The 17577-nt window shown below is 47.5% G+C and overlaps 1 protein-coding gene across 1 annotated transcript in view; it reads right to left on the minus strand.

Annotated features, from left to right (window-relative positions):
• The window catches only part of DPYSL5 (dihydropyrimidinase like 5), a 42929-nt gene extending 26029 nt beyond the window's left edge, over positions 1 to 16900 (minus strand). Inside the window, exon 1 of the mRNA XM_069494801.1 lies at positions 16640 to 16900. Within this exon, the coding sequence (XP_069350902.1) occupies positions 16640 to 16900 (261 nt within the window). The remainder of the gene's footprint in view (positions 1 to 16639) is intronic.
• Between the last annotated feature and the right edge of the window lie 677 nt (positions 16901 to 17577).

The raw sequence follows: 17577 nt of genomic DNA on the forward strand, positions 1-17577 counted from the left end.
GCTGAGGACACCTGATCACTGACCGTTTCTCTGATAATTCCCTTCAAGGCTGCTGAATGCTGACCACCACTCCATCCTCTTTGAGTCCCCCCAACACCTTCTATCAAATGCCTCTTAAGAAAGCACCCTCTTCTAGAGCATCCAGGTGATGCACGCTTAGTTCCCTGAGGCCAAGCTCTCCGCCTCTCTGGCTACATACAACCCTCAAGCCTTATCTTGACTGAGAATCTGCAGCCTGTTGCGCCAATCTTGCAGCTGACAGGTTTTCTCTAAATTGCACATATGTAATTAATTGCCCTCTTAAACTTCCTTTCACTGTCCACTCCTGCCTTCTGGGTCCACATGTCATCTAGGGCACGGTCTAGCTTCTTGACCTTACAATGCTCTTACTCTAAGCATTACCATATCTAAAACTCACACTTCACTCTTTCAACTTTCTACAGAGGAAACAGATAACATTTGATCCACAATATATTTAAGAAAAAAACATTTCTTCATACTTAATCTGCCTGCCATTATATAAATATGAATGCTATATTTAGTGGCAAAATAGTATAGTGACAAGAATCGGACTTTAAGGCAGGCAAATCTAGGTTTCAATCCCAGCTCCATCACTTACTAGTTCTAAGATCTTGAGCAAGTTATTTTGTCTCTTTGAGCTCCATTTCTCCACTCGTAAAATAGAGATAATAATACATGGAGTTACTATGATATTTAAGTGAGAAGATGTATGTAGAGCACCTAGACCGGCGCCTGCACACAGTAGGAGCCCCAGTAAATTGTCATGATTGACAATAGGCATAATTTGTAGGTAGAACTCACATGTATACTATGTGTCCTCTGTTACATATCAGATGCTCCAAAAGAAGGAAGAAACATAATCATCTTAAGGTGCTTAGAGTCCAACTGACAAATAGGACCAAAAAAAAGTTCATTTTTAATAGAAATGATTTCAAAATAATACGAGACTACAAGGCAGCATGAGATAATATTCCTTGATGATGATGGAGAGCAATAAGTTCAAATGGGAGGAGAGGTCATGTTAGGATAGGAAGGCTGTGGGCACAATATGACCAGGCCAGGACGCTCCAGGGAGGGAAATGGTGTGGCGAAGTTGGGGGTGCAGCCAGAACACATAGAATAGACCTCTTTGGTTTGGGCCGAGGCAGGTCAGATTAGGACCAAACTATGTGGACCTAGATTAACCTGGTTTCCACCAGATTGGTAAAGTTTGTCAACTGTGTGTGGAGGTGGCAATAGTGAGGGAGTTTAGGGAATGTGGGGTTTAGGAGCACATTTACACGGAGGACTCTGGCTACACTCCCATCCCTGGACAAGTCTAAGGCCCATGAAGGGAGGCTGTCAGGGGTGGACCCCTTGTTGACCTCTGCGGTTAGCCACGTGCAACCACAGCAGGCTTCTGGGCAGAGGAAGAACGTGCAATCAGCCTTAGGAACACAACGCTGGCTGTGGTGTGCAAGCTCGACGGCAGTGCCGGGATGACGCACCTGAATTTGGGGGCCGGGATGGAAGGGACGTGTGTGAAACATGCTTCCTGGAAGAAAAAACAAGTTTTGATAACAGATGAGGAGGTAAAAATAAATAATGGGGGAGGCGTTATGCTTGAGTGGCTGAAAAAACTGTTTCCGGAGAGGGAAGATCAAATTTAGGGGGGAGGGAGTTTTTAGACATATTAGAGATAGAACTGATTAAGGGACATTCAAGTGTTGATGAAAATTGCTAATAACTAACATTATTGAGCACTTTCTGTGTCTATTTTATTCTCCCCCAAATAGGTGCCATCATTATCCCCATTATTCAGATGAGGAAACTGAGGGTTGACATTCATATCTATTAGGCTAGGAGGGACACTTCTTCCTATCCATTCGGAAGCGGGCGGATAAAGGAGACAGTCAGAGGTGACACAGGGCGCTGAGAGAGTGCAGGCCCTTTGTCCCAGACTTCTCAGTGAAACGGGAAATGAAGCCAAAATCTTGAACGGAAGGTATTGGGGAAATCAAGAGTGCTGTTATGGGCCGGGATGAGGTCTAGGGAAACCGTACGGGAAATGCCCTGCAGCGTCAGCGAGCAAGGCAGTAACGGGGCTTGGCTGAAGTTAACATGGCATTGCAATGGGGGGAAGCCAGGCGCGGGGGCAGAGAAAGCAGGCTGGCAGTCGGGCGCCCATGGGTAGGGGATGGCTGACAAAGCGGTCTAGGCAGAAGTCCAGCACAGTCACGAAATGGGAGGGGTCCCAGGGCAGGCTAAGTTTGGATGCGGCTTACAGTGACATTTGCACGCTTAAGTTTGTTAGAAATGCAGTTCAGTTCTGACAGTGTCTGGAAGCAGCTGTAATGGTGGGAGAAGCCTGAACCTTGGAGCCTGGCGGGCCCTGATTCAAGTTCTGGCTGTATCGCTTAGGAGTCCTCTGGTCCTGAGCAAGTACTCCCTGGCTTGGGTGGATGGGGGGCCACTCCCTGCAGCGGGTATCCCTGGAAGAGGAATGGGGCTGTGGCGGGAGACAGGCAGCCCAGTGGTGGATGTGTTAAGTCAGGCCTTGGGGCATCCAAGGCGAGGTGTCCCGTAGGGAGGTGCACAGGTGTCTGGGCTGTAGCTACAAAGTGGGAGTCACTGGTAACAGATTACCCAGGGAAAAAGGCTGGGGAAGAGGAGGAGACACTCTGGGAGAGGACCCTGAGAGGCAGCAACATAACGCAGCATCAAGAGGAAGACAACAGCAGGAAGGAGACTGGGAAGGAATTGCCAAGAGGCAGGAGGAAGCCCAGGCTGGCATGGCGTTATGGGAGCCAGGCATGGAACCTCCTGGGCTCACTGGCGTCAAGAAGTGAGCTGTCCTTAGAGGTTAAGATGCAGGCCCTCCCCAGGAGACCTGAGCTCCCGCTCCCCACAGGTGAGAAGACCAGGGCACCGTTTGTGTCTCAGAGACAGTGAACACATCTGCTTAGGAAGCCCCGGATTTCAGCCTGCTCTGGCTCCTGCTCCACAGGTGGACAGACTCCAGGTGCACATCACACTACCGGCAGCAGCACTCACTGCTGAGAAGGGAGAGAAAGGTCTGTGGTTCGGTGTGAAATGCCCACTTCCCCTCCTCCCTTCAGCCTCATCAATAAAGAACAGGCCTCACAGCCAGCTGCAGGGAGCAGCCGGTCACACGGGGCCAGGAGGCTGTGCAAGAGCCCCCGCCCCCCTTCCCTTCTGTCACAAATTCCCAAGTACAAAGGGAGCTGGCTGCGCGGGCAGCAGTGCTGGTGGCAGAAACACCTGCCAGAGCCTGGGAAGGCTCACTGCAGAGGACCCCACAGGGAAAGATGGGCGCACGGCAACAAGGGGCTGCTCCCCTACAGAAGCTTTCACATGAAACTAGACCCAGAAAGAATCTCCTGGAAGGCTGCAAACCGGCCCAAGGATCTGGTCCCTTGTGCCTCTGGCACGAAGTGCTCTAAGAGCGGTCATCAGCGCAGCAAAGCACTTTCCCATCTAATCTTCACAACCGCCATGTGCGGCAGACATTGTCATCCTCTCAGCTGTTGCGAGACCAGCCACGGCTGCAATCCAGGTATTTTTATTCCAAATCTCACACTCCTCTGGAATACTGAGACCAGGTCTGATGCTGCTGAAATAGTAACTAAGCACAGAACTGAGGTGATCCCAGCCCAGCTTCAGGGTCTCCCAGAGGGTGTACTTAAAATAGACCACTGATAAGGAGTGCATATATCAGCCGAAACATGTTTTTCAGTTTGGAACTAAGACCACATGAATACCAACTGGCAGGAGAAATGTAAAAGTGTGCGTGGTTTCCCATACTTCCACGGTTCAGACATTTCCCTGAAACCCTGGAATGAACTGTGTTAATTCCCAGGCACGGCAGACTAGCAAGTCCCAGGGATACTGAAGCAGTGACGTCACTCTCACTGAAGTCAACAGGCCACTGCGGCAGTAGCTCCTGCGTTCAACTCACTTTCAGGAAAGAAATGATCATTTACTGATGGCCTACTATGTGCCATGTTCTTAATACCTATCTTATTTGATCCTCAAAATGACTGCAACGGAAAGCAGGGACTGGAACAGGTATGTGTGCACCTGTGTTCACTGCACTCACAGCCAAAAGGTGGAAGCAACCCAAGTACTCACTGGCGGATGACTGGATCAGCAAAATGTGGTACATGCACACAATGGGGTATTATTTAACCTTAAAAAGGAAGGAAATTCTGACACCTGCATGAGCCTTGAAGACATTATGCTAAGTGAAATAGGCCGGTCACAAAAGGACAAATACTGCACGATTCCACTCACACGAGGGACCTAGAGCAGTCAAACTCAGTGACAGAAAGTAGAATGGCAGTTGCCAGGGGCTGGGGAGGAGAATGGGGAGTTAGTGTTTAGCGGGTACAGAGTTTCAGTTGGGGAAGACGAGAAAGTTCTGGAGATGCACAGTGGTGATGGTTGCACAATAATCTAAAAGTACTAACCGCCACAGAAATGTACACCTAAAAAGTCAAAATGACAAATTTTATGTTATATACATTTTACCACGATAAAATTTTTTTAAAAATATGACTCTAGAGTAGGGAGTACTCTTCTCATTTTACAGATAGGAAAACTGGAGCTCAGAGGAAATCCCACAGCCAGACTGAAGGAGGGTCCATCTGCCCCCAGGGTCCCTGGGTTTTCGTTACATTATGTGACCCCAGCCAGAGCTTGGGGGACCCCTGGCCTGACCACAGGGCGCCCGGCTCCATGATTCCTCAAAGCCCGGAGAAAAGCCCAAGTGAAATTAGACCTAACTGCAGTTTAGAGACAGAGGAGTGGGCGTGGCTTGGGCTTGAATTACAGGGCTAAAACCGAGAATTGTGCCAACATTTAAAATGATGAAATGAGGAGCTCCAGGCTTCTCTCTAATCCAGAGTGATTATCCTCACTGCCGAGCATCCCATTTAAATTCATTGTGTTCGATACAAAGCCACAGTACCCAGCCGGCTGTCTCCTGACATACAGTTGCCATGGAGACTGGAGATGATCCTCACAGGCACTGCGTGGCAGAGGGAACGTGGCTGCGGGCTTCTGAGGACCACTCCAAAACAGGGCCACGCAGAAAGGCTCTTTGTCACCCACCTTCTTATCAAAGCACCTTCTAACCCCAAAGCGGACCATGAGGATGTTTATTTAACATCCAGGCTGCCCACAGATGTCTGAGAGGAGGGATTCAGCCGCAATCGAGTGAAGAAACATGGAACCCCACTCGCGCTCCATCCCTCGTCTGCTTCAATGTGGCGAGGTCCTCAATTTACCCCAGACCTAAGTGGTGACAGCACCGTAAACCTGCTGAAGGAGCTGCCAGGAAACCTCCCTGGAAATGCGCCATTGCGAACGGGGCTGGAAGCACTGGGAAGCAGACAGGCCTGGCCGGCGCTCACGAGCTTGGCGACTTATGCCTCCTCTCTGAGACCCAGCTTCCCACCTGCAAAGGAAGGATGATAAGCCTGCCCGGGAGGGCGGGGGGGGGCTTCAAAGATCAAATGAGTGATTCGCGGATATAGAAGTGCCCTGCCAGGTGGGCCCAGGGCCCAGGCCTGACAGCTCAGGTGTACCCCTGTTGCAGAGGGGGCCAGGGGGATGGACGCTAAACCTTAGGTCCTGGGAGAGCCACATGCTGCCATGTGCCAGGTGGGGGTCTGGGTGCCAGAGCCCATCAGGGCCTGAATATGCCACATTCGGAGCACTGTATTTTTCATGGCAGGAAAAATATACTGTTTGGTGGCCACCAAGTCTAGGGCTTAGAGATTAGGAGCCAGAGCGCTCTCCCAAACACAAGTCCCAGAGTATGCTGTGCCTGGCAAAGACAGTCAAGGCACTGAACCAGAAAGGAGAAGCTACAGCCCAGGCTGGGTGGCAACAAAGCAAACTGCAAGGAATGGACACCTGGCAGAGGGCAGGGGAGAGGACAGTCATGCCTCAGTGGTTAGAATTTTAGTCCAGGAAAAGTTTTATCCTGATCTACTCCGCTCGGGACTGCCCAGCCTATCCCTCTTCTCTACCGACTCTAAATGTAAGACACAGAGGAAGCAGAACGAGATCTTCCCATGATGTTGTCACAGTTTAACTTAGACATGGATTATGTAAAGACAATACATTTACATCAACATTTATAATCATGTCATAGATTTCTTTCCCCTCCAAATAACTTGGGAAATTTTTAAAGACAATTCCTAACTTTTATCTAACAGGAAGGGACTGCCAAGGACTGGGAATGTTTATCAAGTGCTTGGTTAATACATTTGGTTCATAGTTCTTTAAGTTTTGGGTTTATAGCCTGCACTAAAAATATTTGCTTCCAAGGACATAAAATAGCCAAAACACAACTTTGAAAAAGAAGAGCAAAGTTGGAGGACTGACAGTGCCTGCTGTCAAGACTTATTGTAAAGTTATAATAACCAAGAGAGTGTGGTATTGGTGTAAAGATAGACAAACAGATCAAAAGAACAGAAAAGAGATTCCCAAAATAGACTTGCACATATATGGTCAATTCATTTTTGGCAAGGGATAATCTTTTCAACAAATGCTGTTGGAACAATTGGATAGCCATATGCAAGAAAAGTTGAACATAGACCCTTACCACATACCATACATAAAAAGTTAACTTAAAATAGATCATTTTCACCTAATTGCAAAAGCTTACATAATAAAACTTCTCAAAGAAAACACAGGAGAAAATCTTAGTGACCCTGGATTTCATAAAAATTTCTTGATTACAGCACAACAAATAGCATGAAAAAAGTATAAAAAAAACCAAAATAATAAATTAGACTTCAAAATTAAAAACTTTTGTTCTTCAAAAAACACTGTTTTTTTTTTTTTGAGACAGAGTCTCACTCTGTTGCCCAGGCTAGAGTGAGTGCCGTGGTGTCAGCCTAGCTCACAGCAACCTCAAACTCCTGAGCTCAAGGGATCCTCCTGCCTCAGCCTCCCGGGTAGCTGGGACTACAGGCATGCACCACCATGCCCGGCTAATTTTTTTTCTATATATATTTTTAGCTGTCCATATAATTTCTTTCTATTTTTAGTAGAGATGGGGTCTCGCTCTTGCTCAGGCTGGTCTCGAACTCCTGAGCTCAAACGATCCGCCCACCTCGGCCTCCCAGAGTGCTAGGATTACAGGCGTGAGCCACCACGCCAGGCCAAAAAACACTGTTGAGAAAACAAAAAGGTAGTAACAGACTAGGAGAAAATATCTGCAAAACATATATCTAACAAAGGACTCATAACTCTTCTATAAACTCTTACAATCCAATAAAAAGAAGGCCAAAAACTCAATTAAAACATGGGCAAAAGGTATGAACAGACACTTCACCAAAGATATGTGGAAGGTAAATACGCACATGTAAAGAGATTCAACATTAGTCATTAAGGAAATGCAAATTAACACCACACTGAGGTAGCACTACACATCTATTAGAATGGCTAAAATTAAAAAGACTGACCACAACAAGTGTTGGCAACGACATGGAGCAACCACTGGTAGGAATATAAGCTGTTACAACCACGTTGGAAACCAGTTTGGCAATTTCTTAAAATGCTAAATGTACATCTAACCATGACTGAGATATTCTGCTTCCAGGTAATTACCCAAGGGGAACAGAAACCTATGTCCACACCAATGTTCACAGTAGCTTTATCTGCAATGGCCAAAAACTTAATACTGAGGGAAAGAAACCAGACAAAAAAAGGAATGCATATTACATTATTTCATTTATATAGAAATGCTAGAAAATTCAAGCTAATCTACAGTGACAGAAAAGTGTTACCAGGGGGCGGAGTTATAGAGACACAAACTTTGGGGGATGATGGATATGTTTGTTACATTCATTGTGGTGGCTTCATGGTATATACATATGTCAAAGTGTATCAAACTGCATGCTTTAAAATGTACAGCTTATGTACATCAATTATACCTCAATCAAGCTGTTTTAAGAAAAAGGTGTCTTCCTGGTTACCTAACCATGACCTTCTTCTTTCTATACATACCCTTCCCAAGGGTAGAGTTCACCAATGTATACCAAATTTAATTTTATTTTAAAATATTAATTGAGAATACTGTGGAGAGTTTAAATCTAAACAGTTATTTATGGATCAGGAGTTGGATTCATTAACCTCTGGGTACCACCAGCTCTAAAATTGTGTGTGTATGTGTGTATGTACGAGTGTATATGTGTGTAAGCGGGAATGTGAGAGAGTGTAAGGGTGTGAGTCCGTGTGTAGTACGAAAGAGAAACTGGTCAGTAAAGTTCTTGCGATAGTTGGCCCACAGTTTTATCTTTAGTCACTAATTAAAGATCCCTATAGCTTTTAAGTTTCAATGAACAAAAAATAAAAACACAGCAGACGGAGAGAAAAACGTGGCTGGCTGCCATGACAACACGAGGGACCAATGAGGCTGAAACTACCCAGGGGAAAAGATACAACACCTACACACATTTCTACCTGTTAACGAACACTCGGAGACACACACCTTATGTTCAACACAGGAAAACGGCAATTTCAAAAGCAACCTCGGTGAGATTTGGGAGTACAGATATTTTCAACTGAGACAGGGCCATATTCAAATATTTCTTGAAATATTAAAAAATATGCAAGCTTTGAGAAAAGAAAAGGAGGAAGAAGAAAAAAGGAAGGAAAATATGTCATTCATGTACAATGTATATCATTGAAGTACACATAGAATACAGGATATATTTTTCTTCTTCCTTTACTTCTTTTTTGAACTCCAGAGGATGAGTACAAAGGAAAGCTTCCTGTCTTGGGTATGACAGATTTCCAAGATGCTCAGGCTCAATCACAGAGGGTATATTTGTTTCTATTCTGAATGAAAGCTTTTAAAAGTGCGACAATCTCTCTGTATTGATAAATTCTTTGCAAACACTATTCTAGGACTTGAGGAGCTTCTTGGTCACCACAGGAGGTTTTTTCCAGCACTAAATGTGCAAGTTTGTAAGGACATGATAGATCTCATTTTCAATACTAAAAATTTATAAGAAACAATAGACCTCCTCACTTGCATTTGCTCTCTAAATGGTCAGCCTGGCCTACATTCTGGCCTGCCTATCAGTGTAGACGTAAAGTGAGAGTTGCCTGCAAGGTTTTGTTAAGCAAGATAGTTGGTTTGAAGCAGGACATCTTTAAATAGCTCCTGATGCCTGCAGAGTTTAGAACTGGCTATTTCTGCTTCTAAGAGAAAGAGAGAAGAAAAAATTACCTAGACTTCATCACCATTGCTATTACACTCTATTTGAAATCTAAAACACACAGAGTCAACCCTAACAGTAGAAATGGAATCCAACTTGTATAGTTCCTACTTGATGCTTAACAGTTTAATGTGTATGCTCAAGAGGAAACTGTACAAATGGATTGAAGGGGTAAATCTTTGTTAAATAAATAAATAGATCATGTTGATCAAACGCTCACACAATGCTTCATAAGCATTGAGTACTATTTTAAGTTATTTACAAATAGTAACTCAGTTAATGCACATAAAGTTCCATTGTAGTCGCCATCTTCCAGGTAAGGAACTAGAGGGACAGAGGGAGTAACTTGCCCAAATCACACAGTTAATGACCATAGAGATGGAATTCAAACTCCAGAAGTCACAGCCCCAGTCTGTGCTCGTAAGGACCATGCTATGCTGACATTCATCCATTTCTTGGACATCTACTACTTGTTTAGAGCTACGTGAGTTCTGTGGTGAGTCACAAGTTAAACACAAATCATGGTCTCTTCCCCCTCAAAGGGTCTTCAATCTTGCTGAGACACACTTAACACAGGAAATGATTTGAAAGCCCCAGGATGGGGACAGTAAAGTCACATCGGGAGGTGCCCAAGGGAAGATCCCCCTGTAGAACCCTGGGAATGAGATGGGAAACCTCACCAGGGACTAGTTTCTGCTACACAGCACAGCTGACTTTGAGCAAGGGAGATTATCTGCAGTGGGCCTGGGCTCACGAAGGGGACAGGTTTCTTCCTGGTGAAAGAGATTCTAGCCAGAGATTGGAAATGGGAGAGGGATTTGAGGTGAGTCTGTTGCTGGCTTTGAAGATGGAGGGTGCAGGTGGCAAGGTGTGCCGGCGGCCCCTAGGAGCTGAGATGGACCCCAGGCTGAGAGCCAGCAAGGACACGGGGACCTCAGTCCTTGAATTGCAAGAAACTGAATTCTGCCACAGCCACATGAGCTTGGCAGAAGATTCTCAACTACAGATGACAATGCAGCCCAGCTGACACCTTGATGGTTGCTTGTGACACGCCAAGAAGACCACCCAGTCACAACATGCTCAGACTTCTACCTACAGAACTAGGAGCTAATAAATGGGTGTTTTAAATTGCTAAGTTTGAGGAAATTAGTTACACAGCAGAAAACTAATATACCCCCTGCAAGTGGACTAGCTCCCACTGGAGGGGTGGAAGGGACGTCCTCTAGGTGGCTGGGGCGGGGAAGTCACTTCACGAAGCCCTCATAGGGTTCTTTAGCCTGTGGGTGACTCAGAGAAGACAGTGGAGGGAGGAGCCCAGCTATTCTGATCCCCACCGGCACAGCCAGGCTGGAGGGTGGCAAGGCAGCAGGACAGACAGGCACGGAAGACAAGCTGGGGGTGAGGACTGATTCCTGGAGAAGGCTGGCCGGGGTGCCTTGCTGGCAAAGCCCAGGGACACGGGAGCACGGTCACTTGCGTGGACAGCGGAACAATTTCACTGTGAAGCCAAAGTGGGTGGATCTTTTCTCCAGGGACCGGGAGACTGGAAGACAGAGCCAAGGCCAGGCCTGGGGTGGTGGAAGTAGGTAGTCCCAGCCTGGGGGCTGACAGTTGCTTATTGTGTATTCTGCACCAGGCACTGCGTGAAGTGTTTGTCACGCGTCACTTCACTTAACCCTTACAACTACCACTTACTTATACATGGTAGAAACTGTCCTGCTCTAAATAACTTTGGAGACCAAGGTTACTTCTACAGGGAGGAGTGGTGTTTCATAAAGCTTTCATCGTGGGCAGGCAGAGGGTGCACTCAGCTGTCTGCCTGACGCGTGTCAGTTCTGAGATGCCTTCATCTGGTCCAGACAAGTTGAGAGCCATGGAGTGTCAAGGGAAGTATTTGCATACAGCCAACCAAGAGGTCACACGCTGTCTGAAACAGGTGAATGCCCAGTCCTGGGGTTCTAGGAGACCCCGAGTGGGGTGATGAAAAAAGGCCTCGGACTGAGAAACCTGCACTCCAGTCCAACTGTCTCTGGGACTTGGGGCAACTCATTCTTGTCTGGGGCTCCTATCAACGAGAGGGTGGAACTAGATAATTTCTAAGGAGCCGTCTGGCTTTTTACAGGAACAAAGAAATATGTGAACTTGGGAACATCAATTAATCAGCAAGACCATGTGAGTCTGGATCCCTGCAAGCAGGAAGCGCTGCTGCAGAGCTTACAGACCGGAAGGATATTTCGTCCACAACTAAACAGAAATGGACAGAATACTGGAGTCAAAGAAGAAGAGGAAAGAAAGTGAGCAGAATTTAAAAGTCTAATTCTGGGCCAGATGCGGCGGCTCACGCCTGTAATCCTAGCACGCTGGGAGGCCAGGGTGGGAGGATCACTTGAGGTCAGGAGTTCAAGACCAGCCTGAGCAAGACCAAGATCCTGTCTCTACCAAAAAATAGAACAATTATCCAGGCGTGGTGGCGCATGCCTGTAGTCCTAGATACTTGGGAGGCTGAGGCAAGAGGGTGGCTTGAGCCCAGGAGTTTGAGGTTGCAGTGAGCTATGATGATGCCACTGCTCTCTAGCCTCAGTGATAGAGCAAGACAACGTCTCAAAACATAAATTAGTTAATTAATTAATAAAAATAAAGGTTTAATTCCAAGAGAGGAAATTTCAAAAATAAAAACAGCAAAAACTGTCCACCCAATGGATAAATGGGGTCCTTGGTAAGGATGATGGCAGGGTTGAACACCGAAGGGAATTTATTTATGTCTTAGCTGGGCACCTCTCAGGGCCCTACCAGATAAGGTCCCAGCCTCTGCAGCAGGAGAGGGGAAGGGAGGATCAGGACCCTTCATCAGGGACGGGATGTGGCAGGCTGTCTTGGTCTATGCCACTGAATGTCCCCTAGGCTGATCCCATGTTGGATAAGCACTCTTCGGGTTAGGATTTGACTTCCTCTGTAGACTGCCTGTAAGAAAAGTTCTGCTGATGCTAATTTTGAGTTCGTGGGAGGCTGTCTCTGTGATTGCATTGCCCCTGGAACAGACAAGAGGGGGTCTCCGGGCCCTCAAAGAAGACCACCAGCCCCACCTGGACTTTCGTTTGATGACATCTCTACCAGTGCCAACGTCTCTCTTTCCTCTCTCTCTCTCTTCTCCAGGCCAGGGAACCTGAGCAAGCACAGGGGCTCTAGGCATCAGCCTGGGGTTTGGGGGCCCAGCTTTGGGACCCTGGAATGTGAATAGAAAGAGAGAAGCAAATACATAAGACCAGCAAAGGCAAGGCAAGGCAGGCCCTGGCTTCCACAGGGGATCCAGATGTTAGCTGTGGCAGAGCACCCCAGGCACGGGTCAGGCAGGCGACAGTAGAGCCAGGGTGCTGTGCCATCCAAAACCACCAAGCAAGTCCCTTAATAATCTGCCTGCCAGTGGTTAGAGTCACCAGGGATGATGGGGGAGGAGACAGAGCTAGAGACATTGATTTAATTGGTCTGGGATTTTAAAAATTTCCCAAGTGGTTCTAATGTAATTCTCTTCCAAGGGTTTGGAATCATTGGTCTAGACAGCAGTTCTTAAAATATTTTTGGAGGAGAGGGAGGCAGAGGAGGCATGTAGGAAGCTTTTTCAGCTGCACATGCCTGCCCCTTCTACCAACACCTTAGTGAAGGGGCTGGTGCCTAAAGTTTTAGAAACCTGATTCTGGTATTTCCACCTGGCCCTGCAGAACCATCGGTGGGTGGAGCTCAAGAGCCTGTATGAACATTCTTTATTCTGCAATATTAGATACATAGCAAAGAATAAATGTAACTTCTACGTGAGTTAAGCAGAATAATAATATAAGACCCCAGGACCAGACCGAAATCCCAGACCTTTACCAACACAGTTGGTGTCACTGGGCTTCTGTCCTCACCACTGCCCCTATGGAGATAACCTTCTAGAATGGGGTCTGTATTATCAGCAAGCAAGTGGTACTGGCTGGCACCTTCCATAAACCCTGGTTCTGGGCCTGGGGAGGGCAGGACCTGCAGGTCAGCGGGTGTCGGGGAGGCGGTGCCTGGGGCAGGGAGGAGGGTCAGGTGACCTGGCCGTGAGAGGGGAGCCAGGCAGAGCCTGCCACAGAGCCTGCCACGGCTTCCGAAACAGGCGGAGGCCAGAGAGGCATTTGCTAAAGAAGTGCTAGAGAGAAATCCCTGCAGACCGAGTACAATGGAGACCCAGATGTTCTCAGAAAGGCCAGGCTTTCAGCTGTTTTGTTTTTCTAGCCATGGCTGCTGCCGCCAAATCAACAGGCACGCAGTAGCCGAGGGGGTGCAGGGTTCAAGGCCCCGTGATCTGTCTGTCAAGAACGAAAAGATGCAACTTGATCTCTCCTTCTCTCTTGCTTAATCACTCGGGTGAGCTTTTCCTTGGGATTATTGTTCTATTATAAACCCAGATGCTTAAAGTGAATCGACCTTTCTCAGAGTGTACTAAGTAGGTCAGCGGCGGCTTATCAGGGTGCGCAGTCTCTGCACGAGCGCCACCGGCAGTGTGAATAATTAAATCCATGTCCCCACATCAGTGTTTCAGCAGGACAGTATCTTCTCTCCCCAGGAGATTTTCAGGAACCAGAGGCAGCAGGAAGCCGGAGCATGTCGTGAGGGGAAATCCAGGCGTGGAGGGGAGGGTGCAGGGGCGGGAAGCTCGTTCTTGGGAGGCGGGGAGGATGTACTAAAGGGCTCCGGGCAGAACTGGGGCAGGGGCTGTGTCACCAAGGCAGGCTCAATATGAGGGCTGGTGCATAGGGACAAGGTATGATCTTACTTAGGGGACGGATATAAAAAAGTGTCAGTTTAGGTGACACCAGCAGCCAAGATACTTAGGGTCTGTGGTCTCTTAAATTCCCCACAAGGAGGGCCTGGCATGGATTGGGGTTCCCGAGACAGCCTGAATCTTCAGGAACGGGAGATCTGGGGCCTTTAATCGCACAGGAGCCTTCAGATGTTTTCTGGGGGCAGCTGCCCCCATGGGTGAGAAGCTGGAGAAGATCAAGAGGTACGCACCCTGCACAAAGGTACACACGCACAGCTTCATCAGCTATAACGAGCTGGTGGCTCTCTGGGGAAAATCTGTCAGTCTTGGCTAATGAGGCCCCAGCAGATGACAATGGGGAAAATAAGACAAAGAAGGCCAGTCTGCCCTCTGCAAGGTTGGAAGTCAGCATTATGACCATGTGGCATCTGACACTGGATTAAAGGGATCCCAAAAGCAGGGACAGTAACCAGCAAGCTGCAGTTTTTGGTGCAAGGCCTGAGCACACCACAGAACGGACCCCAGCACAGATAGGTGGGTTATCAGTTTGTCGCTGTTACATACTGTGGCCTACTCTTACTGCTGGGAGGATAAATTGTTGCCAGTCTGGGAAACTACTTGGCATCATCTATTAAAGCTGAACATACGTGTACCCTATGACCCAGCAATTCTTTTCCTAGGGATATGCCTAAAAAATGTGTATGGAGTGTTTGCCAAAAGACACGTACAAGAACATGTTCACAGTGACAGTGTTTGTAATGGCCCCAAACTGGCAACTACCCAAATGCTCACTGACAAATAGATAAGTACTATGTGGTATGTCACACAGTAGATGGAATACTATAAAGCAATGAAAGTGAATGGATTACAACAACATGCGACAAGAATGAATTTTTTTTTTGAAACAGGTTCAGAAAGTAGAGAATGAATTTTTGAGCAAAGGAAGCCAACACAAGGGTACACACTGCTTAATTTCATTGGCATAAAGTAATAAATAGTCAAAACCAATCTATGATGAATATACTAAAAATCATTGACCCGTATACTTTAAATAGGTGAATTGTATGGTATTTAAATTATATCTCAATTAAGCCGTTATTTTAAAAAAAATCTATTAGAGGTCAGGGTCATGGTTGTCCTTGGTGGGGACCAGTGACTGGAAGACCGGATGCTGGCAATGTTTGGTTTCTTCACCTGGGGGCTGGTTACAAGTGTGCTCAGCTGTGACAATTCTGTATACTTACAATTTGTGCACTCCTCTGTACATATGCTACACTTCAATAAAAATGGCAACAACAATAACAACAAACAAAATAGTTTGTTGTGTTATGAGCCTGGCCTGGCTCAGCGCGTGGGGGTGGGGAGCTGGATATGCCCACTCACTTCAGAAAGGTCCCGACTGCCACTAGCGTACCCTGCAAGAGGACCCTGAGTTTATGAGAATGGGGCTCCCCATTTCATTATCAAAGCATCACTTGCAGGGCCCGAGGGAATTCCCAGAGGAGAAGCAGAGAGGGTGCCCATACCACCTGTCTTCCCTGGGCTCTGCTGGAGTGGAAGGTGGAGCCAGACGCCAGAGTGTTAGGCCAAGGGTCATCCTTGCCTCCACACAAGCTGGGCAATGGCTACTGTGACTCCTCACAGCCCAGTTTTCCAAGGGTCTAGCTGCAGCCCCTAGATTGGGAAGGGGATGGTACCTTCAAGGAGACCTTAAGGGCCATCTGTCTGAGATGGGCCCCCAGGGCCAGCTCTGCCTGCGTATTTACAGGGTAGCTAGTTCCAGGTCAGTGGCAGGCTCTGGAAAGCAGAGGAACAGGCCTTGCCCCCAGGGAGCCCACAGTCTGATGTCCCAGGAGAGGCCTGCATGTGACAGATCATTATAAGGAAGAGGGATGACAGCAACAACACAGGTCTCTGGAGCACAAAGGAAAGGTAAAAGAACCCATTTGTGGCTCTTTTTGCAAAATGTAGTTTCCTCCTAACTCATGTGTTTCACAGGTTGGAATTTTTGTATTGGGCATTCAGGCACTTACAGCAAGCAGCTCAGGTCCAGCCTGGGAACTGTTAAATATTGTCTATGATAACTCACTCTGAAAAGAGAACCCACCACCAGCACTTTTCAAGCCATTTTTAAAAATAATGAACAAGCTAGGAGAGATAATAGAAGCTAGCTAATTGTCTAGAAGAGGCATATTTGTCTTTCACAGTCTTTGGGGATTTAATTCAGCTTATACATACAGGAATCCATCAGTCCAATACCCTTCCCTACACAATAACAAACTCCAGTTTATTCTCTTCTTCCTCTAGGTTTCTATTACATGACATAAAAACATAAACATAAAATCAGTTCCCAGCCTGGGTACATGAGTAAGTGATGTGATCAGCCAAACAGGCCTAAGTGCCGCTTTTCCATAATCGTGGCAATCTATGACTTTAGGCCAGAAATACCTACTCTAGTTGCCATAGTGGCCCCCTGAGACACGCTCCTTCTGCTAGCGACACAGTGGAGGCACTTTGCTCACATGGGTCTGGTCTGGAGCAGCAGAATAAAGACGCCAAAGAGGAAGCTGCCTTCAGCACACAGGAGCATAATTACCTTGGTCCCATGGTAGAAGTCATCCACGCACGTGGCGTTCATGAAGGTCTGGTGGAAGTGGGTGCTGGTGTCTATGCCTCCGGGGATCACCAGTTTCCCGGTGGCGTCGATCACCTTGGCCCCTCCGGGGATCATGAGTTCTCGGCCCACCTGCTGGATGACACCGTTCTCGATGTAGACGTCAGCCTCGTGGGTGCAGTCATCGTTCACCACCTTGCCTCCCTTGATGAGAATCCGCACGCTGGCTGAATTGGCAAGCATGTTCCTACAGAAGGTGAGGGGGCACCAGTCAAGGTCAAAGTCCCTTCTCACTGTTACCAAGGTCCCAGCCCTTCCTGTCAGAGTCCAATCACCGTGGTCTGGGTAGGCGAGCAGAGAAGGGGAGGAAGTTTCTCCACAGCCTGAGGAAACTGGTCCCACAGCCAGCTCCGGTCACAACCCTGCCACTGGCCTCCCAGTGGGATGTCTGGGGACTCAGGACACAGAGGCAGTTTAAGGGGGAAGCTGGGGCCCACAGAAACATCATTTACTACCCTTTCCAAAATGCCATGTGAGTTCTAAAGCCTTCTCACATCCACTGTCTATTTTATTCCCCAAACAACCCGAGGAGTTGCAGTTTACAGATGAGAAGCTGAAATTGCTAGGGAATTTACGGCTACCAAGTAGCCAAGTCAAATCCACACGTCTGGTATGACCAATGTCTCCACTCCGTTACATGGTGTCCTAAAGACACCAGAGGATGCCCGGGCGTGTCTCAGAGACCCGAATTCTCCACGCCTCACAGCTGTCTAATTCATGACATTCTTTCGCAGGATTCTACTTCGTTCACGCTCCTGTGTTAGGCTCAAGAAGTTCCCTACCAACCCTGAAGCTCCGCAGCTGTAAGCACGATGTGCACATCTGAGGAGTTTTTGAAAAGTGCCTGTGCCCAAGCCCCA

The sequence above is a fragment of the Eulemur rufifrons genome, chromosome 19 (assembly GCF_041146395.1).
Source record: "Eulemur rufifrons isolate Redbay chromosome 19, OSU_ERuf_1, whole genome shotgun sequence".
NCBI classification, from domain to species: Eukaryota; Metazoa; Chordata; class Mammalia; order Primates; family Lemuridae; genus Eulemur; species Eulemur rufifrons.